This window comes from Dendrobates tinctorius, unplaced genomic scaffold (assembly GCF_039654945.1).
Source record: "Dendrobates tinctorius isolate UK_male_01 unplaced genomic scaffold, ASM3965494v1 ptg000165l, whole genome shotgun sequence".
Taxonomy (NCBI): Eukaryota; Metazoa; Chordata; class Amphibia; order Anura; family Dendrobatidae; genus Dendrobates; species Dendrobates tinctorius.
The window spans coordinates 13963144-13991051 of record NW_027361832.1 but is presented as its reverse complement, the minus strand read 5'-3'; the positions used below and the strand labels follow the sequence as shown (position 1 = coordinate 13991051).

The 27908-nt window shown below is 47.5% G+C and overlaps 1 protein-coding gene across 1 annotated transcript in view; it reads right to left on the bottom strand.

The window, feature by feature from the left end:
• Positions 1-5758: 5758 nt before the first annotated feature.
• The window catches only part of LOC141053154 (MORN repeat-containing protein 3-like), a 68003-nt gene continuing 45853 nt past the window's right edge, over positions 5759-27908 (bottom strand). The window contains exons 3-6 of the mRNA XM_073550511.1: positions 23345-23502; positions 22533-22692; positions 14950-15134; positions 5759-6064 (exon numbers count right to left, since the gene is read on the bottom strand). Coding sequence (XP_073406612.1) covers positions 5936-6064; positions 14950-15134; positions 22533-22692; positions 23345-23502 — 632 coding nt within the window. The 3' untranslated portion in view covers positions 5759-5935. The remainder of the gene's footprint in view (positions 6065-14949; positions 15135-22532; positions 22693-23344; positions 23503-27908) is intronic.

The window sequence follows — 27908 nt, the reverse complement described above, 5'->3', positions numbered from 1 at the left end:
TATGCCGATCCAAAGCACCCTAAACATGCTAAATGAGTGACCTGTGCGGTGAGTACGCTGGTCATGCAAGAACCGGGATGTTTTCAGCTACCAGGAATTGTGTACTGATCCTTGCAACGAGGAGCTGTGCATTATCCTGCTGCAACACGGACATGGAACAAGGAGATTGAACAGGATTCTACAGGTGAATAACTGGCTACATCAATGGTGTTGTCAGTGACATTTTGTGTTTTTTGACCATGGAGTGAATCACTTGTATGATGAACTGCTTGCTAGAGATCGATTTCATCTTAGGAAAGCAGGAAAACACACATTTGATAGATGCCTTGCCACACATCAGTAGAGCTTTAGCCTACAGCAATATGGGATGGGAAATATACGGCCAGGAAAAAGTATGGAGCCAAGGAATTCTTTTGAGAGCCCTGCTATTAGAAGTGTAAATAAAGAACAGGCAACAAATTCTGAATGAAAATAGAGGAGCAGGAGAAACCTTTTATAAACTAAAATGTGTTTATACAAATGCACAGAGCGTGGGAAACAAGAAGATTAAGAACTGCTAACACAGGTAGAGAGATATGATTTCATAGGCATCACTGACACTTGGTGGGATGATACACATGCTTGGAATACAAACCTTGAAGGCTACAGCTTATTTATAATCAAAAGGATTAACAAGAGGAGAGGAGGTGTTGCATTGTATGTTAGGTAAGTGTAGATCTCCACAGAGATCCAAGCTTCAGAGACTGGTAGCTCTTTAGGCACTGTTTGGGTAAAATACAAGGAAAGGAGAACAGAAAGGACACTATTGTAGGTGTTTAATATAGGCCACCGGGACAGAGTGAAGATATGGATGAACTCTTTTAACATTAGAGGTCTTTGTTCTCAAAAAGTGTGACAGTGATCATGGGAGATTTACAGTTAGGTCCATATATATTTGGACAGAGACTACATTTTTCTAATTTTGGTTCTAGACATTACCACAATGAATTTTAAACAAAACAATTCAGATGCAGTTGAAATTCAGACTTTCAGCTTTCATTTGAGGGTATCCACATTAAAATTGGATGAAGGGTTTAGGAGTTTCAGCTCCTTAACATGTGCCACCCTGTTTTTAAAGGGACCAAAAGTAATTGGACAATTGACTCCAAGGTTATTTGATGGACAGGTGTGGGCAATCCCTTCGTTATGTCATTCTCAATTAAGCAGATAAAAGGCCTGGAGTTGATTTGAGGTGTGGTGCTTGCATTTGGAAGGTTTTGCTGTGAAGGAAACACGCGGTCAAAGGAGCTCTCCATGCAGGTGAAACAAGCCATCCTTAAGCTGCAAAAACAGAAAAAACCCATCCAAGAAATTGCTACAACATTAGGAGTGACAAAATCTACAGGTTGGTACATCCTGAGAAAGAAAGTAAGTACTGGTGAACTCATCAATGCAAAAAGACCTGGGCGCCCACGGAAGACAACAGTGGTGGATGATCACAGAATAATCTCCATGGTGAAGAGAAACCCCTTCACAACAGCCAACCAAGTGAACAACACTCCAGGAGGAAGGCGTATCAATATCCAAATCTACCATAAAGAGTAGACTGCATGAAAGTAAATACAGAGGGTTCACTGCACGGTGCAAGCCACTCATAATCATCATGAATAAAAAGGCTAGACTGGACTTTGCTAAAAAACATCTAAAAAAGCCAGCACAGTTCTGGAAGAACATTCTTTGGACAGATAAAACCAAGATCAACCTCTACTAGAATGATGGAAAGAGAAAATTATGGCGAAGGCATGGTACAGCTCATGATCCAAAGCATACTACATCATCTGTAAAACACGGCAGAGGCAGTGTGATGGCTTGGGCATGCATGGCTGCCAGAGGCAATGGGTCACTAGTGTTTATTGATGATGTGGCACAGGACAGAAGCAGCCTAATGAATTCTGAGGTATTCAGAGCCATACTGTGTGCTCAGATCCAGCCAAATGCAGCCAAACTGATTGGTCGTTGTTTCATACTACAGATGGACAATGAAACATAAAGCCAAAGCAACCCAGGAGTTTATTAAAGCAAAGAAGTGGAATATTCTTGAATGGCCAAGTCAGTCACCTGATCTCAACCCAATTGAGCATACATTTCACTTGTTAAAGACTAAACTTCAGACAGGCCCACATACAAACAGCAACTGAAAGCCATCGCAGTTAAGGCCTGGCAGAGCATCAAAAAGGAGGAAACAGAGAAGTCTGGTGATGTCCATGAGTTCAAGACTTCAGGCAGTCATTGCCAACAAAGGGTTTTCAACCAAGTATAGAAATGAACATTTTATTTACAATTATTTAATCTGTCCAATTACTTTTGGTCCCTTTAAAAACAGGGTGGCACATGTTAAGGAGCTGAAACTCCTAAACCCTTCATCCAATTTTAATGTGGATACCCTCAAATGAAAGCTGAAAGTCTGAACTTCAACTGCATCTGAATTGTTTTGTTTAAAATTCATTGTGGTAATGTCTAGGACCAAAATTAGAAAAATGTCTCTGTCCAAATATACAGTATATGGACCTAACTGTATCTATCCAAATATTTGATGGGAATCTTTCTTAGGCAAAAGTAATGGATCAAGAAAATTCTTACCTTCTCTTGCTGACAATGTTCTTTCAAAAGGTACAAGAGGATCTGCATCTTGGACCAAATTCTTAACATGGAGGAAATGGTTGAAGAAGTAAAGGTGGCTGGAAATTAGTAGGCAGCGATTATGCTATCCTCGAATTTTGAAATACAAGAGGAGGAAGAGCTGTGAGGATTCATACTTTAAGAGTGAACTTAAGAAAGACAGATTTTAATAACTCCAGAAAGAGGGTCGGAAAGGTCCAATGGCTGGGCAGAAATGTCCAAGAATTATGAATGATTTTGCTAAATGAAATTCTCACTACGCAATCAATACTAATAGATCACAGACTGAACATGAATCAACCTTGTGATGCAGCAACAAAAAAGCCCAGAGTCAGCATTGGTTTGTAACAAGTCATGTCAGAATAACTTAATTTCCTTCTATGACAGAATCACTGACTGGGTGGATCATGGAAATGCGGTAGATATACTATATGTTGACTTCAGCAAAGCATTTGACAAAGTATCTTACACTATCCTTATTGAAAAAATGACAGTATGGAATGGACAAGGCAACTGTTAGGTGGATTCATAACTGACTTAGTGACCAGACCCAAAGAGTGGTCGTAAATGGCTGCATATCCAGTTGGAAGAATGTCTCACGTGGGGTAACACAGGGCTCTGTCCTGAGCCCTGTATTGTTCAACATCTTTATCATTGATTTAGATGAAGGAATTGAGGGTAAATTGATTAAATTTGCTGATGACACAAAGCTAGGAGGGATCGCCAATACTAGAGAAGAGACAGAGGATTCAAAAAGATATAAATAAACTGGATCAGTGGGCAGCAACTAACAAAATGGTTTTTAACGGACAAATGCAAAGTACTACATCTGTGCAATAAAAATGAAAAAAAGCATATACAGAATGGCAGGAATAGGGCTAAGCAACAGCACATGTGAAAAAGATTTGGGTATACTAATTGATCACATATTACCATGTTATAGTAAGTCAAACCCCTCAACTGCTACACTCAGAAACCCCTCAAATATTAAAATTCCCTGTGTGCGTGCTGTCTCTTTTAATTGTGCCCTTTGGAATTCTCGCTCAGTGTGTAATAAACTCTCCTTTATCTATGACTTCTTCCTTTCTGATTCTCTTAGCCTTCTGGCTCTTACTGAAACCTGGATCCAGCAGTCAAACACCACCACCACCGCTGCTCTTTCATATGGTGGACTACACTTCTCTCATACCCCAAGATCGGTCAACAGCAGGTGGAGGCATTGGTCTGCTCCTATCACCCAAATTGTACCTTTCAGGTTATTCCTCAAGTACCCTCACTTGTCTTCCCTTCTTTTGAGGTCCATGCTGTCAGACTCTACATCCCCTTCTCCATGTGAGTGGCGGTTCTGTATCATCCTCCGGGCCCCTCCCATCAGTTCCTGGATCCCTTTGCCACCTGGCTCCCACATTTTCTCCCCTGTGACATCCCAATCCTCATCTTGGGTGACTTCAGCATCCCCATTGCTTTTCCCCTCTCCCCGTCTGCTACTCATCTTTTATTTCTAACCTCCTCTTTCAGCCTTTCGCAGCTTACTAACTCCTACGCATGAAGATGGAAACTCCCTCGATTTGATCTTCTCCCGGCTTTGCTCAGTGTCTGATTTTACAAACTCCCCTTTCCCACTCTGTGACCACAACCTTCTTTCATTCTCTATCAAGAACTGCCATCCCGCTCAGGTCACCCCCACTTTCCACACTTATAGAAACATACAGGCCATTAACACACAGAAACTTATGAAGAACCTGCAGTCATCACTGGCCCCTATCTCCTCCCTCTCATGTCCTGATTCTGCATTGAAGCATTACAACAAAACACTGCAAAGTGCCCTGGATGAAACTGCACCTTCTATACATAGAACAACTCGGCACAGACGGCGACAACCGTGGCACACGCTGCAAACACGTTTCCTACAGAAGTGTTCCAGGTGCGCCGAACGACTGGAGAAAATCCAATCTATCAGACGATTTCATCCATTATAAGTTTATGCTTAAAACATACAACACTGCCCTTCACCACTCCAAACAAACCTATTTCAACATCCTCATCACCTCACTATCCAATAACCCAAAACGTCTCTTTGACACTTTTCATTCTCTACTCAACCCAAGAGTGCAGATCCAAACCACGGATTTCTGCGCTGACGATCTGGCCAATTATTTCAAAGAGAAAATGTCCTGTTGGATATGGTCAATTATCTCCCAATCCCCTCATACCATGCACTGTCCTCCCTCCCCCAATGCAGCTAGCTCACTCTCTGATTTTGTACCAGTCACAGAAGTAATAAGGCTCCTTGCATCTTCTTGCCCTACTACTTGCACCAGTGACCCTATTCCCTCACATCTCCTCCAGTCCCTTTCCCCTGCTGTCACCACTCACATAACAAAAATATTCAACCTCTCTCTTTTCCGGTATCTTTCCCTCCTCATTTAAGCATGCCATCATACATCCACTACTTAAAAAACCATCCTTCGACCAAAATTGTGCAGCTAACTATAGACCTGTCTCTAGTCTTCCCTTCATCTCTAAACTCCTGGAACGCCTGGTCCACTCCCGTCTTATCCGTTATCTCTCAGATAACTCTCTTCTCGACCCTCTACAATACAGTTTCCGCTCTTTACATTCTACTGAAACTGCCCTCACTAAAGTCTCTAATGATCTACTAACAGCTAAATCTAATGGTCACTACTCCATGCTAATTCTCTTGGATCTCTCCGCAGCATTCAACACTGTGGATCATCAGCTCCTCCTCACTATGCTCCGCTCCATTGGCCTCAAGGATACCGTTTTCTCCTGGTTTTCCTCCTATCTCTCTGACCTCTCCTTCACTGTATCTTTTGCTGGCTCCTCCTCCTCTCATCTTCTCCTTACTGTTGGGGAGCGTGCGGCTGCATAGAAATACATGTAGCCCCACACTCCGGTCCCAGTGTCGGCGGCTGTGCCAGGTTTTCATGCGAGAGACTCGCACGAGAATCGTGCAAGTCTCTCGCAAGTGAGTATGAGCCCTAACAGTCAGTGAAGAAAGTGTTACACATAAAGACATGGATCTTTCTAATTTTTCTTTCCATTATTCCAAACATATGAGCTATTGGAATAAGCTGAATAGCATACGTATGGCATCCGATTTATTAGCCACAGAGCACGTTCATGGCTTCAGCAAGGTGGTCACTGGAGACTCTTGACATGATCTAAGCCTTCAGCTAGTGTTTTTTTTTTATTTTTGGAGTTTAATTCAGACATTTTTTTCTATTTCCATAACAACTATAGTATGCCCACGACTTCACTTGAGATAACAGTGGTCCAATAGCATGGCCATGGTGTTAGCCAATGTGATGTTGAGTTTCTGTACTGGAGATGCGAGTCCTCTTTTTGCGTCTTCAATGATGCTCTTGGGGTCGGCCACTTTCAACTTTTTAGAAAAAAAAAGAAAAGTGACTGCAATTACAATATATAGTCTCTTCTCAGCAACAATTTATACTCTTGGTGCCTCATTCATTATTGCACTGGTGCCTTTTTTTATCCGTTTTTGGTGTTTTTCATTTGCGCCTTATTTTTCATTTGATTTGCGACTTTAGCGACCGCCGATACGCATTAAAACGGTGTCCGCTAAGGGTACTTATTCCCTCATTTCCGTTTTTAAAATGGCAATCGGGAATAAGATTGTAGTGCCCCCAGGGTCGTTAAATCTCCGGGGTCTTGGCTAGCAGGGATAGCTGAGACCTTGGAGAACATTATCAGGGTCAGATTTTCCGGTGCCCGATCACATGATTGCCTTTATTCAGTGAACAACAGCGATCACAACAGCGCTGTTTCAATGATTTCTCTCTCTTCTGACGTGATATACATGTCAGAGGATAGTGAAAATGATTCCCCTCAAGAACTCACGGTACTGCCACCATTCATGGGGTCTCCTGATCCATCCCCTGACCCGGGGGATCTGTCGGCCAGAACCCGGCAACAATAGGAAATTTTTCCTATTGGTTCCTTTTGATCACTGTGATAGACTCTATCACAGTGATCAAAAGAAAACACATGGATTTTTGTGATAACTCACTGTAAAATCCTTTTTTCCGAGACGCTCATTGGGGGACACACGTACTGTGGGTGTATGCTACTGCCGCCTGGAGGCTGACACTAAGTGAAAAAAAGAGGTTAGCTCCTCCGCCGCTGTATACACCCTCGCCCCGATTGCGGGCGGAAACCAGTTTAGTGCAAAAGCAGTAGGAGATCAAAAATCAGACATCAACCTTAATGCAGGTAACAGCATGTCTAGAAAATAACCACCCTAATCTCATACAGAGAGCATATTAATTAAATAAACAGAAGCCAACTTGGCTAACAGGGTGGGTGCTGTGTCCCCCAATGAGCGTCTCGGAGAAAAGGATTTTACGGTGAGTTATCACAAAAATCCATGTTTCTCCTTTGCCTCATTGGGGAACACAGGTACTGTGGGACGTCCTAAAGCAGTCCCTGGGTGGGAAGTTGACTCACCGATCCAAGCTACATGCACCTCCTGTCTAAAGGTGTGCCACAGCTGCTTGGAGAATCCTTCTACCCAGACTCGCATCCGCTGAAGCCTGAGTATGGATACTGTAATGTTTAGTAAACGTGTGCAGGCTGGACCAGATTGCTGCATTGCAAACCTGTTCCGTCAAAGCTTGGTGCCGAAGCGCCCAAGAGGCGCCCACTGCCCGAGTAGAGTGTGCTCTGATACCTGCTGGAATCGGCGCGCCTCTGATGCGGTAGGACTCCTGAATAGCCAAACGAATCCATCTGGCTATGGTCGACTTCGAGGCAGCGAGTCCCTTCCTGCGACCTTCAGGGAGCACGAACAGAGCGTCTGACTGACGAAAGGGTGCCGTCCGCGACACGTACCTCCTGAGTGCTCTCACCAGGTCTAACGTATGCAGGGCCTTTTCCACGCGGTGTACCGGTGCTGGACAAAAAGAGGGCAAGACAATATCCTCATTAATGTGAAACGAGGAAACAACTTTTAGCAAAAAAGGAGGAGCTGGTCTAAGAACCACGTTGTCTTTGTGAAAGGTCAGAAACGGGGCTCGGCAAGATAACGCTGCCAGCTCCGAGACCCGCCTGATTGATGTTATAGCTACCAGGAACACCACCTTCCAGGAAAGGTATGACAAAGAGACATCGTGTAGCGGCTCAAATGGACCAGGTTAAGGTCCCAGGCATCCATAGGCACCTTTTAGGGAGGTACCAAGTGAGAGACCCCCTGGATGAAAGTCTTTACCTGCAAGTTGGTAGCAATCCTGCGCTGAAAAAGGACGGATAAAGACGATATCTGTCTCCTGAGAGAACTGGGAGCTAAGCCTGACTCTAGGCCGGACTGGAGAAAAGCCAAGATATTAGGGATGGAGAATGTCAGTGGAGAACAACCGTTGCCTCGACACCATGCAAAGAAAACCTTCCAGGTGTGGTGGTAAATTCGTGCTGAGGCAGGCTTCTGGGCGCTAATCATTGTAGCAACGACTTTGCGCCCAAACCCCGCCTGCGTTAGAATCCAAGATTCAACAGCCAAGCCGTCAAACACAGGGCCCCTGAGTTCGGCTGGCAGATCGGCCCCTGAGAAAGTAGATCTGGGCCCTCTGGCAGTCGCCATGGCACATTGCCGAGCAGCTGCCCTAGATCTGCGTACCATGCCCGACGAGGCCAGTCTGGGGCCAGCAGAATCACTGGCACCCCTTCTGCCTTGATCTTCTTGATGACCCTCGGAAGTAGTGGCAGCAGGGGAAATAGGTATGGGAGGCGAAACTGATTCCATGGCAGAACCAGCGCATCCATGGTGATTGCCTGCGGGTCCCGGGACCGAGCGACAAATACGGCCACCTTGGCGTTTACCCTGGAGGCCATCAGATCCACATCCTGTGTTCCCCACCGTTGGCAAATCTGCTGAAAGACCTCTGGGTGTAGTGACCATTCCCCAGACGCGAGCCCCTGCCGGCTGAGGAAGCCTGCCGCCCAGTTCTCTAACCCCGGGATGTGGACCGCCGATATCACCGAGCGGTTCCTCTCGGCCCAGCGAAGCATGTGCCCTACCTCGCGCATGGTTGCCCTGCTGCCGGTGCCCCCTTGGTGATTTATGTAAGCCACCGCCGTGGCGTTGTCCGACTGAATCCGAACGGGGCGGCCTGCTAGAAGGTGATGAAACCGTTGCAGGGTCAGCCGGATTGCCGTATCTCCAGCAAGTTGATCAGGAGGCGTGCCTCCTGTGGCGACCACCGTCCCTGGGTTGTGTGGTGGCAAAAAACCGCTCCCCAGCCGAGAAGGCTGGTGTTCGTTGTGACCACCAGCCACTGATCAGGGGGAAAGGGTTTCCCCTGAAGAAGGGAGGAACTGATTGTCCACCACTCTAGTGACTGTCTGACCTGAGAGGACAACCGGCACCGATGATCGAGAGTGAACGGTTCTTGTCCCAGGATGATAAGAGGGCGTGCTGCAGGGGGCAAAGATGGAACTGGGCGAACGGGATCGCTTCCATCGCTGCCACCATTTTTCCTAGAATCCTCATGCAGAAACGGATGGTGTGAGGGAGTGGTTGACGCAGTACCCGCACTCCCTGCCGGAGGGCTAGGGCCTTGTCTCGAGGGAGAATTACCAACCCTCAGCAAGTGTCGAAGGTCATCCCTAAAAAGGAAATTCTCTGAGCTGGAACAAGGGATGACTTCTTTACATTGACCAACCACCCTAAGCGGACAAGAGTATCTAGCGTAATGCTGACACTTTCCTCGCATGCCCGCCTTGAATGGCCGTTGACCAAGAGGAAGTCTAAGTAGGGGAATACGACTATGCCCCGGGAGTGCAGGATGGCCATGAGGACTGCCATGACTTTTGTGAACACTCTGGGGGCAGTGGCTAGCCCGAAAAGCAGCGCTGCAAACCGAAAGATGTAGACCGTTGATGACGAAGCGTAGAAACCTTTGATGCGGAGGGAAAATGGAGATACGTAGAAAGGCGTCCTGGATATCGATAGAGGCCAAGTATTCTCCCTGCCCCATTGCCGATGTGACTGAACGGAGTGACTCCATCTGGAAATGTCTGATCCTGATAAATTTGTTCAGGAGCTTTAGATCCAAAACAGGCCTGACAGTCCCGTCCTTTTTGGGGACTGCAAACAGTTTGGAATAGAAGCCCTGCGTCTTCTCGTTTTCCGGTACCGGAATAATAACTCCATTGCGGCTGAGCAAATCAATGGCTCCTAGTAGAGCCTTTGCCTGGGTATCCACTTTGGGAAGACGGAAAAGAAAAAATTGTCTCAGGGGGTACCTGACAAATTCTATCTTGTACCCTGTGGACACCAGCTCTCTCACCCATGTGTCGTGTGTGACATTGAGCCAGGCGTGGTGAAACCGGAGTAGGCGGCCGCCTACCTTGCTGGTGCCGCCTGACAAATGCCCCGAGTCATTTGGCTGAAGATCTTTGGGACCAGGATCCCCTCGACCTGACAGGTTAGCACGCATCCTCCCCAATAGGTTGGTTCTATATGAGACCTGTCAGTCCCTATTCTGGTTGGGGCGCCCTGACGCGGCGGAATTAGCCACCGTAGTCCACCCGGGGTTGCGAAAGGCCCGAAAACGCGCCTGAAACTGGTGACGAAACGGCGGTTTGACCTTTTGTTGACGAGGAAAACCACTCTTGCCTCCTGTGGAGTCGGAGATGAGCTGATCTAACTTCTCTCCGAACAGGCAGCCACACTGGTATGGTAGCGCTGTCAAGGACTTTTTTGAGGCTGAATCGGCCCGCCATGTCCTTAACCATAGCGCTCTCCTAATGGAGATTGCATTTGTGGCCACAAGTGCCGCGCAGTTGGCTGCATCTAAAGAAGCATTGATCAAGTAGTCCCCCGCCATGGCTATCTGATTTGTGATTTCTGATACTTCAGCTGGTAAGTCTATGTCTTGCAAGGCTCTATTCAATGATTCTGACCAAGAAATCATGGCCTTGGCTACCCACGTTGCTGCGAATGAGGGAGAGAGTGCTGATCCTGATGCCTCAAACACTGAGCGAGCCAAGTTCTCTATGAGACGATCAGTGTGATCCTTAATAAAAGAACCACTAGGTACGGATAGTAGAGTTTTTGTAGCCAAGCGCGACACAGGTGGATCCACCGTTGGGGATTCCGTCCACTTTTTACGGAGATCCGGGGCAAAGGGATACTTCGCCTCGAGTGCCTTCTGGCCCGAGAACCGCCTGTCCGGCCGTTCTCGGTGTCATTGCACTATGTCCGCAAATTCAGGGTGAGTGCAAAATACTCTATGGGGACACTTGACTCGCTTAAATGACACCTTATGGCCCAAAGCCAGAGTGAAATCATCCTCAATCCCCAGAGTCTGGTTGATGGCTTCTATGAGACTGTCAACCGTTTCCTGACCACCTGGCGTATCTAGGTCAAGGGGAACGTCCAAGTCGTGGTCCGAGCCTTGCTCGCTATCGACTGCTGGTGACGGGGAGCGAGAAGCCGAGCTCACGGGTACAGAGGCACCGGATGGACCGGGAGACACCACGTGGGTTCGTTTCCCCCCGGGGCTGCCTGGAGTGAGAGCGGTCCCTGCAGGCCGGAGGCTCCTGTGAGGTAGAGGACCTCTCTAAGACAGGCGAGCCACTGTCCCTGCCCCTATCTGGGGCACGAGGGGACTTGATTGCTCTCGTAAGTGACGCCATAGATTGCGACAGTGATAACGCCCATTCCGGGGGACTTGGTACACTGGGCTCGGTCGCAGGGGAGGGCTCCTGAGCGCATTCGGACTCGCTTGGTCTGCGCTCGCGGAAAAGCAGACTGACAGGAGATGCATGCAGCGTATAAGAACGTATGGGTCTTAGGTTTTCCTGACATGCTGTACCTGTCAGGCATCCGTGCTGAAAAAAATGCCGGGGGAGAGCGCTCTTTGCTTCTGTTAGCATGGCCTCTCTGTGGGGCTGGGGGGCAGCACTTACCCCAGTCCTGTGTCACCTGTGTATTCAGCATGCGAGGCGTCACTTCAATCTGCGTGCCACCACTGTGGGCAGGCCCCCGGAAGAAAAAACGGATCATGGGGGCGGTATTTTCTTTTGTGGCCTAGTTTCGGCCTGAAGCCGGGGCCTAAATTTCTACGGGGACTTCTGGCCGCAGCCTAGCGCCGGCTGAAGCCGCGGCCTCGATTTTTTCCATCTGCCCGGGGGGTGGCGGAACCGCCAGACTCCAGAATCAAGGCCGGGACCTGATCCGCCGCTGCCGCTGCAGGAGCCCTCCCTGGCCATCCACCTCCGTCCAGCTCATGTAGAGGGGAGGGGGACCATATGAAACAAGGACGGTGCCGGCACCCTAGCTCCAGCTAACCCCTCAAGGGGTGAGGAGAGGGACCATCTGCCCACCGCAGTCTTAGCATTGGGGGCAGTGGGCCGCACGGACTATGTTTGTGCCTCTGTGCAGCCTAGGGTTTCAATACCCTAGGGTGGACAGGGCTAAGTCCGGCATCATGTCCCACGGTGCGGGAGGGGATACATGGAGGGACACTCGCACGTGCTTTCAATAGGGTCCGTCGCCCCTGTCTTATCTTCATGGGGAAAAAAGAGAAAAAAAAATCAGTCTTGAGACAGACCGACGTGTGCCTCCAACAGACACTAAGCAAAAAACTGGTTTCCGCCTGCAATCGGGGCGAGGGTGTATATGGTGGAGGAGGAGCTAACCTCTTTTTTTCACTTAGTGTCAGCCTCCAGGCAGCATTAGCATACACCCACAGTACCTGTGTCCCCCAATGAGGTGAAGGAGAAAAATAGCAAATCAAATCCACCTTTGTCACCCCCTTAGTTAGACGAAAAATATAAAATATTTTTTTTTTCTTCGCAGTTGGGGTTAGAATTGGGATTTTTCCAAAAGTAAAAAAAAAATTACTACATGACATATTAGTTTTGAGCGCATGTGCTCGCTCCTCAAGTTTGCATTGGGTGCTCAGGTATGCACAGAGTATCACTGATCCCCACATGTTTTTTTGGGGTGTCTAATTGCCGCGACACATGCGGGGCAGGGAATCAAGCATGTGTCTCAAGCAGTCACGATATTCGGTACATACCTGAGCACCCAATGCAAACTGGAATAGCGAGCGCTTGTGCTTAACACCAATGATGACATATTCAATATGACAATCTAATGTTATCAAATTCTGTGTTATACCTGTGGGTTAAAAATGCTCACTATACTTCTGGATAAAATCAATGAGGAGTGTGGTTTCCAAAATGGGGTCACTTGTGGGGGGGGTTTCCACTAGATAGGCTCATCAGGGGCTCTCCAAACGCAACATGGCGTCCACTAATTATTTCAGCAAATTTTACATTCAAAAAGCCATATGGAGCTCCTTCCCTTCTGAGCCCTGCCGCGTGCCCAAACAGTAGATTTCCCCCACAAGTAAGGTATCGTAATATTCAGGAGAAATTGCACAACAAATTTTGGGGTCCAGTTTCTCCTGTTACCCTTGTTAGGCCGGGGTCACACTAGCGATTAAAACGGTCGAATGCAATGCGATAAAAAAATCGCATTGCATTCGAACCCATGTTATTCTATGGGGCAGCTCACATCATGCGATTTTTTATCGCATCTGATCCTCGGACCGAGACAAACGCAGCATGCTGCGATTGTCACCGATTTTCGGATCGGATTCCCCAATGCAAGTCTATGGATGCGATAAAAAAACGCATGGAAAACGCACCAAACGTGTGACTTGCGATTAAATCGCACAACTTCTCCAGGTCTATAGGATAGGGCATCAGGCATTGGCATTGGATGTCAATTTGATGCTTTGATGCAATTAAAATTGGTTCCTTGCCGGAAAATGGGATGACAGACGGATATCTGGCCAAGAATTCTTTGTGCGATTTCGTACCGTTAAAATGGGACCGATTTTTTAATGGTTGTGTGTGACTCCAGCCTTAAAATAAAAAAGTTTGGGTCTAAAGTAAATTTTTGTGAAAAAAAATTAAATGTTAAGCACCTGAAGGGTTAATAAACTTTTTGAATGGTTTTGAATGTGGTTTTGAGCACCATGAGGGGTACAGTTTTTAGAATGGTATCACTTTTGGGTATTTTCTATTGTATAGGCCCCTCAAAGTCACTGCAAATGTGAGGTGGTTCTTAAAAAAGATGGTTTTGTAAATTTTGTTGGTAAAATGAGAAATCGCTGGTCAACTTTTAACTCTTCCAACTTTGTACAAAAAAAAATATGTTTCAAAAATTGTGCTAATGTAAAGTAGACATGTGGGAAATATTATTTATTAACTATTATTTATTTATGACACATCTCTCTGATTTAAAAGCATAAGAATTAAAAGTTTGAAAATTGTGAATATTTTCAAAATTTTTGCCAAATTTACGTTTTTTTCACAAATTAATGCCAGATATATCGAATAAATTTTACAGCTATCATGAAATCAGTGGGATAAGTTTAAATGTTTCAAAGTTATAAACTTATAAAGTGACAGTGGTCTGAATTGTAAAATTTGGCCTAGTCATTAAGGTGAAAAATGGTTCGGTCACCAAGGTCTATTTTATGTTCTCCACTGTGAACACTGTGATTCATCAATTGCAACTTTTTAAAAAGTTGAAAATTTTGCACAAATATACTCCTGTTCTTCCTCCTGAAGTGATCTCTTGTATGCCTGACTTTTCTTTTTTTTTTGCAACAGTTTAGTGGAAAATATGTGGGCTTTTTTTAAGCTAAAAGGTCACAAAAAGGGCATTATTGATTTTGTGTACAATTTGTGAATCTATGGGTGACATTTTTGAAGAATTTGGTGGAAAATGAGTCAAAAAAGAAAAATTACTTAAAAACACATGCGATGAACTGAGGCCTTGGGATTTTTCTTCATGTGATTTCCTAATGGGAAGGAGAGCAACTGTGTGAATAAATTCTAGGGGAACTATACAGTTCAGGTATAACCTCTTAACAGGTTTCTGCACCGTACACCCTGCAGTTTTATGCATCACTTCTTAGAGAGAGAATTCATGTTTGGGGCAGGAGCTGTAACAGTGTTGTTATGATGCACCATACTGCCTTCAGTTTCTTACTTTTAGGTCGCAGCAACGGCCTAAAAGTATAACACGGACGACGATCGTATTATAATGCCCGGAATGGCTGGTGGCTCTCCTGACCCGAGCGTCACATCTGCATAGAATAACCAGAGCGTAGCAGCATGTATTTCTATGCAGCTGCGACGCTCTGGTCAGGAGAGCCGCCAGCCAGTCCGAGTATTGTGATACGATCATCGTCCGTGTTATATGGCCGCCTGACTGCACTCTAATATTACCTCTGGAATAGGATGCTTTTTGGTGTCAGGAGCCTCCGTGCAGACAATGTCCTCTACAGTCCCACACTTGGCAATGTCCATTATCCAATATCCGTCATAGATTCTGCCTATGTCAAGGTAGTAGAACTTCCCAGGTCCATGCTTCATGCCATCCTTCCAGGAACCTTCATAGCGGTTGTTGTTGGCTGATACATGAAATATAGGGGTCAGGTCACACAAAGCATTTTTGTCTATTGCAGAAAAAAAAGTGTTACATGGAGATTTGCCGTAGCTTTCATCATTACATTGTAAAAGGTGAAATCCTAAAGCAAGACTGTGTTATATAGTCTTGTGCCTTGTGTGCTTCTGTGGCGCCCCTGAGGGTTCAGTCGCCACAGAGGTACTGCACCTCCTCCTGAGGTGTAGTATCCCACTCTCCAGGTAAGATGGTAACACCTGACCAGCCTCTAACACCTGCATCCCACACAAACACAGTAGTGTAGCAAAGCACCTTTGGCGGCTCCCTCCTTGGAACACGAAGAGTGCTGGGAGGTGGGTGGAGCTTAGACTGCACAAGAGAGTGGGAGAATATTTGGACTAGGTCAGTCGGTGAGAGAAGATCCCCTGAGAGGGATAGAGTGAAAGAGGTGCTGCAGCAGACTTCAGTGACCTGGAGCTGCTGGCACGAGAAAGGGCAATAGAAAGCCTGATTCTTCAGAAGGAAGATAGTTTAGTACGGAACGTAAGGAGAAGAGAACGAAGGACTAGGGTCAGAGCAGAACCCTTCCTGAAGTTTGAAGCTCATGGCCGGGGTCCAGTTCCAGAGGCTGTTTGTGAAACTAATGTTCCAGCAGCAGACACTGGAGGAATAGGAGCTGTGACCACTCTATTCCCACAAAAGACTCGAAGACTCGGTGGCAACCTATGCATGAGCCGGGACATGACGGATGGAGTCCCCGAAGCAGGCCACAGTCAATTGTCATGTGAGTAGAGTTCCAAGGAACATCTGAGAGGAGGGAACTTGGGTTTAACACACAACTACAAGTACTTCAGTATAAGCGCTAGAAAGGAGACTTTCAGAACAGGCACACGATAGGAAGAGCTGGAAAGGTTAATTCCGTCTGCCTGGGAGTTGGCTGAGACCCTGATCTGGAGACCGCAGCATTGAAGCGGGCACCTGTCTGTGCCAAGAACGTGAGTAAAAGAACTGGAACTGTATTCATCTGTCTCATTGCCTTCTTCCTGCGCCAACCCACTCAGCACTGCTACAGCTCTGTGCCTAACACTGCACCATCTACCCCTCCTCACTATCTCCTCATCTACCTCAATCTCATCTCCTTTGCCCTGGAACTACAGCCCTACCTGTGGAGGGCTGCAACATCATTGCTGCACCACACCATCTGTCCCAGAGAAGCAACCCTGCAGCGCTGGTCAAACTGACCAGAAACCACAGGTGGCGTCACAAATCATCTCAATGACTTTATCCCCATCACTCTACCCCCTTTTACGTTGACCGCCTGAGGCCACGGGCCGGGTCACTGCCGCTGTGACATCTCCCATTGTAATCAACGGGCCCGGCACCGAGTAGCCCACGGCCTCTGGGGGCGAGTCAATTTTGGCGTCACGAACAGGATGACGAAGCCCGGTACCACCGGGTCCTGTGTGCTGAAGATTTATTGGACTTAAAATTGCTGAGAATGTGCAAAACAACCAAAATGATAGATTGTAAAATGGACTCTCAAAATGTCCGCTGGTGCGGTGAAGAAAGGCGTGACAACATGGGTGGCCCTAAGAAAAGAGCGCGAACTGTCCTGGGCCTCTCCTGTCTGAACTTCTAGGCAACAGCAACATGCCCCACCCCCAGAGGGGTTTGTATACTGGCTTGGTATGGAGGCAGAGGAAGAAGACGCCGCCCCAGGAAGGAGGAGCAAAGCCCTGTGGCGGGAAAGGAGCCCAGGAAGGAGAGAGAACACCAGGACGCCATGTTGGAGGAAGGACGGAGGCCTGAAGAGCGCCAGGAGGCTGAGCTTGTCTTCCCCGGTGCACTAGCCGAAGGCTCCGATCCTGCTTCCACGATGGACCGCCAGCAGCTGGAGGAAGAAATTGCCCAGCTGACCCACCATCTGCGGCTGAAACAAGAGGCTCTGTGGACCATGAATCTGCAGTGCGCCCAGGAGGGGCCTGCGCAAACAGTACCTCCACCACCGGTACCCGCCGCCGCTGCACCAGTTCTCCCCCAGGCAGCACCTGTGGAACCCGCGTTCGCTGCGATGCCATCGGCAGCGCCTGTCACCACCTCCACGCTGCAACCGCCGCTGAGCGCTGCCTGCCAGGAGAAGTTACCCGAGGGCCTGGGAGCTGAAGAGAAGATGGCGACTGCGCTCCTGCCTGGACCTAGCGCGGCCACGCAGGTCCCACCGGAGGCCCCTGCAGACTCGGAGTCAGCATCCGCTCCACCACCGTCGCTGCCCGCTGAACAGGCAGCTCCAGCAACCACCGCTGCCACCGGCTGCCGTCCAGTGCCTGCACCAGAGCTGGAGCACCGCCAGGAGGCGCCAGGTATGACCGCCGCCCCTGCGACTGGGGAGATCACTGAGTGCCCGTCTGCTCCAACGTCCGGGCAGGTCGTGCTGGACCTAGTCTGGGACCGGGATACTAGTCCCGGGGGGGGGGGGAACACCTGAACCCCTGGCAGTGGTGCCCCTGTCCACGGTGGGTAGAGGCCGGCCCCAAGAGGTGGAGGAGGAAGAGCCTTACTACCAGCAGACTAACCGCAAGCTGGCAGCAGAGCAGCGGGAGAGGGAGCAGCAGAGACTGGCAGTGCTGGGCCCTGACATGGACCGGAAAGAAAATGCCCGCGCCGGGCACTACGGTCCCCGGGTCTCGGCCGGCTGGTGTCAGGTCCTGAACTTCAATCTGGAAAGGGGGTTTGGCTTCATCTCCGACCCCCAGAGGATCTCCGACCTCTTTGTCAGCCGGAGGGATGTAGATTCCCACCTCCGGAGGGGACACCCTGCTTGTGATCTACACTCACTGGCCACTTTATTAGGTACACCATGCTAGTAAGGGGTTGGACCCCCTTTTGCCTTCAGAACTGCCTCAATTCTTCGTGGCAGAGATTCAACAAGGTGCTGGAAGCATTCCTCAGAGATTTTGGACCATATTGACATGATGGCATCACACAGTTGGCGCAGATTTGTCGGCTGCACATCCCTGATGCGAATCTCCCGTTCCACCACATCCCAAAGATGCTCTATTGGATTGAGATCTGGTGACTGAGGAGGCCATTTGAGTACAGTAAACTCATTGTCATGTTCAAGAAACCAATCTGAGATGATTCGAGCTTTATGACATGGCGCATTATCCTGCTGAAAGTAGCCATCAGATGTTGGGTACATTGTGGTCATAAAGGGATGGACATGGTCAGCAACAATACTCAGGTAGGCTGTGGCGTTGCAACGATGCTCAATTGGTACCAAGGGGCCCAAAGAGTGCCCAGAAAAAATTCCCCACACCATGACACCACCACCACCAGCCTGAACCGTTGATACAAGGCAGGATGGATCCATGCTTTCATGTTGTTTACGCCAAATTCTGACCCTACCATCCGAATGTCGCAGCAGAAATCGAGACTCATCAGACCAGGCAACGTTTTTCCAATCTTCTACTGTCCAATTTCGATGAGCTTGTGCAAATTGTAGGCTCAGTTTCCTGTTCTTAGCTGAGAGGAGTGGTACCCAGTGTGGTCTTCTGCTGCTGTAGCCCATCTGCCTCAAAGTTCGACGCACTGTGCGTTCAGAGATGCTCTTCTGCCTACCTTGGTTGTAACGGGTGGCAATTTGAGTCACTGTTGCCTTTCTATCAGCTCGAACCAGTCTGCCCATTCTCCTCTGACCTCTGGCATCAACATGGCATTTCCGGCCACAGAACTGCCGCTCACTGGATTTTTTTTCTTTTTCGGACCATTCTCTGTAAACCCTAGAGATGGTTGTGCGTGAAAATCCCAGTAGATCAGCAGTTTCTGAAATTCTCAGACCAGCCCTTCTGGCACCAACAATCATGCCACGTTCAAAGGCACTCAAATCACCTTTCTTCCCCATACTGATGCTCGGTTTGAACTGCAGGAGATTGTCTTGACCATGTCTACATGCCTAAATGCACTGAGTTGCCGCCATGTGATTGGCTGATTAGAAATTAAGTCTTAACACACAGTTGGACAGGTGTACCTAATAAAGTGGCCAGTGAGTGTATACCCGGGAGAGTACGTCACCTTCATCCGGCACGAGGGGCTACGTGGCTGGTATGCCCTGAACGTGCGCTGCATCCCGGAGGAGTTTATAGCCTACAAAAGGGACAAGGCCTATGTTCCACTGGCAGAGGCAGTCCCCACCGTGGTATTTGTACCCAGCAAGGCCAAGCAGGCTACATCCATGGAAGTGAAACACCCCCAGGTACAGGTTGCCACCCCTGCTGTACCACAGGCAGCTCCTGCTCAAAGACCAGCTGTCACCCCATCTGCACGGGCAGCCACCAATCTAACTCCTTGGGAGGAAGAGTACCTGCAATTCGTCAATCCGCCAGGAGGTGGACACCCAGACAGCCTTCCCTGGAATCAGCAAAAAGAAGCCCGCTTCCACCACACCAGGAGGAAAAAAGCACTAAAAATGACTGCAACTAACTGAACTGTTACCCAGGAGGGTATTGGCACCGTTGTGCCCCATTGTTTATCTTTTTTCCAGTTTTGGCCTAGTTTTTGGCATCAGTTTTCGCCTTTTATACAGAACTGCAGTGATCATGAACTTGAAATGATTCACAAACTTTCCTGTAAATAGTTTGCACCTCTTAAGGTGCTCTCTCTTGGTTTTACATGAACCTTCTTCAAATAAGAACTACCTCAGACCTGGAGTTCTGCTCCAATTCCCAGGACACTGCAAGACATCCTGGCTGGACCAGTGTCTATATCACTCAAGAATGTTGCCTTTAATGTCTTAATAATTATTGTTTAGTATTTTATAGTGAAAGCATTTCTTCTACAAGAATAGGTTGTACAGTAGTGGTGTAGTCTTTAATAAAAATGTTAATAGCAGTAGAGAATAGTTATGGCATTAGAACAGATTTTCTATAGAATTAAGTTTGTAGTAATGTTTTAATAAAAAAAAAAATGTGAAACTCTGAATTTAAATTCCGGTGACGAACCAGGAGTCAGCGGTTGTCACCTATGGGTCTAGAAGAAACAGCAGAATGTGAAAATGTGAATGACAAAAGAAAAAGGTGTTGAAGTGAAAATGGTAATACTTGAACTGGTAGTGAACTTCTTAGCAATGGTTACTGCCAATAGCACTTTAAATTAGGTAAAATGTTAAATTATAGGTAGTCTGTTAACTTGTTCTGCAACATTTAAGAATCAGTGCCTCTCATATGGGGAAGTTTAGTTTAAAAATTGTTTACTTGTTAAAATGCATTTTAAAAATTTTGTATGTTCCTTATGTAACATCTTACTACTCATTTGTTTACAGCCCGTGGACGTGCTGCGGTTAATGGAGGGGGTATGTGGCGCCCCTGAGGGTTCAGTCGCCACAGAGGTACTGCACCTCCTCCTGAGGTGTAGTATCCCACTCTCCAGGTAAGATGGTAACACCTGACCAGCCTCTAACACCTGCATCCCACACAAACACAGTAGTGTAAGCAAAGCACCTTTGGTGGCTCCCTGCTTGGAACACGAAGAGTGCTGGGAGGTGGGTGGAGCTTAGACTACACAAGAGAGCGGGAGAATATTAGGACTAGGTCAGTCGGTGAGAGAAGATCCACCGAGGGGGATGGAGTGAAGGAGCTGCTGCAGCAGACTTCATTGACCTGGAGCTGCTGGCACGGGAAAGGGCAATAGAAAGCCTGATTCTTCAGAAGGAAGATAGTTTAGTATGGAACGTAAGGAGAAGAGAACGAAGGACTAGGGTCAGAGCAGAACCCTTCCTGAAGTTTGAAGCGCATGGCCGGGGTCCGGTCCCTGAGGCTGTTTGTGAAGCTAATGTTCCAGCAGCAGACTCCGGAGGAATAGGAGCTGTGACCACTGTATTCCCACAAAAGACTCGAAGACACGGTGGCAACCTATGCGTGAGCCGGGGCATGACGGATGGAGCCCCCAAAGCAGGCTACAGTCACTTGTCATGCGAGTAGAGTTCCAAGGAACATCTGAGAGGAGGAACTTGGGTTTAACACACAACTACAAGTACTTCAGTATAAGCGCTAGAAAGGAGACGTTCAGAACAGGCACACGAAAGGGAGAGCTGGAAAGGTTAATTCCGTCTGCCTGGGAGTTGGCTGAGACCCTGATCTGGAGACCGCAGCATTGAAGCGGGCAGCTGTCTGTGCCAAGAACGTGAGTAAAAGAACTGGAACTGCATTCATCTGTCTCATTGCCTTCTTCCTACGCCAACCCACTCAGCATTGCTACAGCTCTGTGCCTAACACTGCACCATCTACTCCTCCTCACTATCTCCTCATCTACCTCAACCTCATCTCCTTTGCCCTGGAACTACAGCCCTACCTGTGGAGGGCTGCAACATCATTGCTGCACCACACCATCTGTCCCAGAGAAGCAACCCTGCAGCGCTGGTCAAACTGACCAGAAACCACAGGTGGCGTCACGATTCATCTCAATGACTTTATCCCCATCACTCTACCCCCTTTTACGTTGACCGCCTGAGGCCACGGGCCGGGTCTCTGCCGCTGTGACATCTCCCATTGTAATCAACGGGCCCGGCACCGAGTACCCCACAGCCTCTGGGGGTGAGTCAATTTTGTCCAGGGGAGTAACTACCGTTGGTGCACAGTGGATCAAGAGGTAAGGAGGCAACTTCCACCTCCAAATCAGCAAGATGCTCCTGTTACAGACACACTATTGGCCCATATACTGTTTTTGCTGAGGGGCCTTCTTCTGCCTGTGTTCTCACCTGCTTCTGGCAGGTTTCTTATCTGTATTTGTATTCCACACTGAACTACAAGTAAGGCCTCATTCACATGTCAGTTTTTTCACATATGAGAAAAACGGACTGAGGTTCATCAATGATTTTTTATCAGAGTTTAATCCAATTTTTATCATTTTTTTCTTGTATGTAGGGAAAAAAAAAAAGTTTCTCCAATAATTTCGTAAAAATGGTACATTTGCTGCGTATCGAGCGGGCTCAGCTCCTGAGCATGCCCCATACATGCAGGACTTCGGCGCAGATGTACATTTATATCCATACGCGTCAGTGGATTAACAGTGAAAAATGAGACATTATCCTGCCTATACAAAGCAGATGGATTATGGGAGAAAGAATACAAAAAAAGTACTAAAATTGCTATGTTTTGATGCGTCGTCATTAGTGGCTGAGGTCTGATCTTTTTCTGATCTCTGCTGTCGTTTTTGGAGGTTAACTATCATTCAGTGGATAAAAACGCTTCTGGTTCACAGTGCAGTGTCCCAGTGATGATCATAGACAGACACAAGTGGGCAAGACGATAGGCAGGTTTTCAGTCCAACAGGGCTGGGGCCAATTAGCACCTCTCACCCTAAAATCATAACTGGACTTGTTGCTAGGAACCTAGTTAATGATATGAATTACCTGAGAAAAGTATCCCTTGTCCACAGTACTTGTCACTTTGCCATTCTCCTTCATAGACGTCACCATTGGCGTATATCATCTTGCCCCATCCGCTCCGTTGACCGCACTCCCAGCCTCCCTCATAGTATTCATCCTCAGAGCAGTAGTAAGTCCCGTATCCCTAGAAAGAGACGGAAGCCACTATTCACATTTGGTGATATTTACATGTCCTAGATACATAATATAAACAAATTGTAGTAAACATAACATATGTAGGTGGGGAATGTTCACAACAAATAATAAGGCAGATGCCGTCTACCTCTCAATCATGTGTATATTTAAACGGACAATAAAGGACAACTGCAAAGAGCATGCTAAGAAAAGACTGAAGCATATTTTATATTTAACTATCTCTGTGCCAGATGAGCATTGCTCCTTTTTTGTTATTGCCTATACCATATTACTCGGCTACTTGCAGTATATGTAGTACAGAGGTTGTTGGTCTGTATGCCCATATTTGCTGTGTAACCACTTGATGTGTACATTTGTCTGCCCCTACCATTGTACTTGATCTACTTTTAAAATTTTGTATTGAATAACGTGGCTATCTTTAATGGGACTTCATGACTGCCTTCAGTCTTTTCTTAGCATGTCCTAGATACAGAAGCCTCCATGTCCTGTAACCATATTCACATGATCTCTTGTATTCTGCTCTCACCTTTACTTTAGAGCTAAAGATGGCGGTCATGCTGGAAGACCCCATCAAATCATCATAGTATGACGGCAGCAGCCATTCCTGTAACTCATAGACAGGACGTAAAGAAACAACTTACGTGTTTCTTATCGTTCTTCCAGTTCCCAGCATAAACCCTGATGTATTCTCCGGTGCTGGGGGACTTGACAGAGTACGTGCCGAATCCGCTCCTCTTCCCACGGATCCAGTCCCCTTGGTAGATGGCATTGGCTTCCTTGTAGATACATGCGCCTTTGCCTGAAACAACAGTTAAAAGACATAATTAGTGCAGACGATGTCTTTTTCAGGCGGATTCGGCTTGAAAAATAGCAGAGAAACTGATGTAAAAAAAATTAGCATAATTCACAGCAATAACAAAACCAACACTGCAGTGCACATGTTCCGTATTTTGTTACTTCTTCCAAGGGTTCAGAAACTGTGATACTTTAAAAACAAGAAGACAGCAGTCATTGCGCTGCAAAAATGACAGCGAATCCGCTTCAGGACAAAAAAAAAAAATCGCTGGCTTTTTCCTGAAGCTGCTTGGCAGGTCTACCGGTGTCTTATTGGCATCATGTGCACAGTGCTTAAGGCCCAATTACATAATTGCATTTGCATCTTCTCTTTCTTGTCTAGTTTTTGGTGGTTTTCGCCAGTTTTTCATTTACGTCTTATTTTTCTTTAATTTTCCAATCTTTTTTTTTTCATCCCTTTCTTCACATCTCAATTTTTCCATTTATTTCCTCCCCTTCCAAGAGCCTTAACTTTTTTTTTCTTTCTTCGATATAGCTGTATGAGTTCTTACTTTTTGTGGGACAAGTTACACTTTTGAATGACACCATCTATTTTGCCATGTGGTATAGTGAAAAACGGGAAAAATTGTGTGGAGAAATTGGGGAAAAAAAAAGAATAATTCCATGTTTTTAAGGTTTTGTATTTATCATGTTCATTATGTGGTAAAAATACCCTGGCAATATGAGTCTCTAGGTCAGTAAGAATTCAGAGATTTAAATAGTAATTACACTAATCGCATTACTAAGTTGTTGGAGATATTATATGGTTCTGCACGCCCCGTATTACTAGAATATTCACCAATGTGATACAGAAAAACCTCTGCGCTTTTTATTTCTTAATGACAACTGCTTAAAAGCAATGCCCTGCATCAAGGACAGCTCCAAGAGGTCAACTATTGGATGAAGTCACCACTGTAGGCACCGTGGACCAGAGAGACCAAAAAAGGAGCATAGGTGTTTAGGAAATTAATTATTTTTTTCATCAGGCTCCTTTTTTGGTCTTTCTGGTCCACCATCATCGATATCATTCGGACTGCATCGACAGACTGATGTGAACATCACCGACTGGGGCGTCACAGCATTGAAATACGTTTGTAATCCAGGACTTATTTTGAACAAAGGGATATCTTATCCACGAGATTGTCAAGCATGTGTAAGGAGATGGACATATTGGCCACATTCTGCCTTGAAGAAACGAGTGTTACTGTAATGTGAACTTGTCACGTGGGGCTTAGTCCCACTAAGGCTGTAATACCCGGGGGCCCTGTGATGTCCCTATAACTAGGGGAAACCCTGTCTGACCCTCAACCCAGGGTTTTTGCTGATGGTGCAAATGCCTGAGCCTCCAACCTTTCCTTGTCTCCTGCTCAGCCCTGCACCTAACCCTCCACCCTCCACCCAGTGAGGAGACACACCACCAAAGCCCCCACACAAATAAAGACAGACAGGGAGAACTTAAACTGCACTGCGCCGCACACACACAGGAATATACAGTAATGTGAACAGGGCACAACTAAACACAAATATGGGAAGGAGAAAGGATAACAACGGATCATACGACACCAGATACGAATCTCTCTCTCTGCAACACCTCCACTCCAGACCGGAACCACTTGGTATGAAACACAAGCTATAATCGGCGACGCCCATAGGCCAGCATGACTATTTAAAGACCGTGGGCGTGACTAACCATCCAACCTGGTCTCCAGCAGGATTAACCCCCGAGAGCCTGAAGATCAGGCCGGCGCCACTGAGGCTATAGTGGCTGGAGGTGGAACTACCTCTGCCTGCCGGACTCTGTGGTGTGAACAGCGTCCGACATGACATTACCCCGTCTTCTACGAGGGACCTCCGGATCCTCAAGACTCATAGGACCCGGCTTGTCCGGATGACGACGGTGAAAAGAACTGACCAGCCGATCCGCATGTATGTCTGAGGCTGGAACCTAAGACCTCTCCTCCGGACCATACCCCCGCCAGTGCACCAAATACTGAAGAGTACGGTGTACTACTCGAGAGTCCACTACCTTGGCGACCTCAAATTCTAAATCGCCATCCACCATGACTGGAGGTGGCATCGGCGTCACGTCCACAGAGCCTACCACCTTTTTCAATAAAGCTCTGTGAAACACGTTGTGTATCTTGTACACCGCAGGAAGTTCCAACCGATACGCCACTGGGTTAATGATGGCAGAAATCCTAAAAGGCCCAATAAACCTTGGACCCAGTTTTAAAGATGGAATTTTGAGTCTTATGTTCTTCGTAGCTAACCACACCCATTCACCCACACACAGGTCCGGACCTGGCACACGTCTACTGTCAGCCACCCGTTTGTACCTGGCACTCATGCTCAACAAACGCTGTTTCACCCGCCTCCAGACTGATGACAATTGGGCTCCTAGCTGATCCTCCTCCGGGACCCCCCCCGAGTCACCCTGACATAAGGTACAAAACTGAGGATGTTGACCGTACACACAAAAGAATGGAGACTCTCCAGATGACTCTTGGCGGTGATTATTTAATGCGAATTCGGCCAGAGGAAGGAAAGTAGACCACTCCTCCTGGTTGTCGGACACAAAGCATCGTAAATATTGTTCTAGATTTTGGTTCATGCGCTCAGTTTGTCCATTAGACTGTGGATGAAACGCCGATGAATGTGACAACTTGATCCCCAAACGTGAGCAAAAAGCTTTCCAAAACCTCGCCACAAATTGCGTACCCCTATCAGATACTATGTCCGACGGTACTCCGTGGAGTCTGACCACCTCCTTCACAAATACCTGAGCCAACGTCTTAGCATTGGGCAAAGAAGACAACGCCACAAAATGCGCCATCTTTGAAAAACGGTCAACCACCACCAGGATGACCGTGTTCCCCGCCGAGGCTGGCAGGTCAGTGATGAAATCCATGGAGATTTCTGTCCATGGCCTATTGGGTACCCCCAGAGGCTGTAGCGTGCCAGCAGGACGGGTACGGGGTGACTTAGCCCTAGCGCACGTGATGCAAGCTGCCACATATGAGACCACGTCCTGCCGGATTTTGGGCCACCAGAAACGACGCGATACCAGCTCTAAGGTGCCCCTCACCCCTGGATGACCAGCCAGTACCGAGTCGTGGTGTTCCTTCAACACTTTAAGCCGAAGATGCAGGGGTACAAATGATTTGTTGGCGGGAAGTCCTGGTGGTACCTCCTCTTGGGCCTCGGCAATCTCCGCCTCTACCTCCGTCGTGAGAGCCGAGACCACTACCCCTTTCTGGAGGATGGGTACCGGCTCTTCCCGAGGTTCTCCCCCCGGAAAACACCTAGACAAAGCATCCGCCTTGGTGTTTTTAGCCCCGGGACGGTAAGTCACCAGAAAATTGAAACGATTAAAAAAACAATGCCCAGCGAGCCTGCCTAGGAGACAGACGCTTGGCCGACTCCAGATAGAGCAGATTCTTATGATCGGTGATGACTGTGACCTGGTGAGCCGCCCCCTCCAAGAAGTGTCGCCATTCCTCAAAAGCCAGTTTGATGGCCAACAACTCCCTGTTGCCGATATCATAATTCCGTTCGGCCGGCGACAGCTTCTTGGAGAAGTAGGCGCATGGATGCATCTCGCTCAAGGACGAGCCTTGAGACAGTACTGCCCCCACTCCCACCTCCGACGCATCAACCTCCACCACAAAAGGTTTAGACATGTCTGGTTGCACCAGAATGGGGGCTGAAGCAAAACTATTCTTCAGACGCTCAAAGGCACGTATGGCCACCTCAGGCCAGTTCGCCAGATCGGCACCCTTTTTTGTCATGTCCGTGAGCGGTTTGGCGATAGTCGAAAAGTGTTTTATAAACTTCCTATAATAATTCGCAAACCCAAGGAACCGCTGGAGTGCTTTCAGACTCTCCGGCCTCTCCCACTGCAGCACCGCTTGCACCTTAGCGGTGTCCATTTTAAACCCGGCTGCGGACACAATATATCCCAAAAAGGGCAACTCCTGGACAAAAAATAAACATTTTTCCAGCTTAGCATAGAGCTGGTTCTCCCGGAGCAACTGTAACACCTGCCTGACATGCTCCAAATGAGTGTCCCGATCGCTAGAATAAATGAGGATATCATCCAGGTATACAATCATAAATCTCCCCAGGACATGAGCAAATACATCATTAATAAAATGTTGGAAAACGGCAGGCGCGGTGGTCAACCCAAACGGCATAACCAGACTCTCAAAATGACCCTCAGGAGTGTTAAACGCCGTCTTCCACTCATCCCCCTGATTGACCCTTATGAGGTTATACGCCCCCCTGAGGTCCAGCTTGGAAAACCATTTCGCCCCCGCTACCTGGTTGAACAAATCCGGGATTAACGGCATAGGGTAAGGATCACGGATAGTA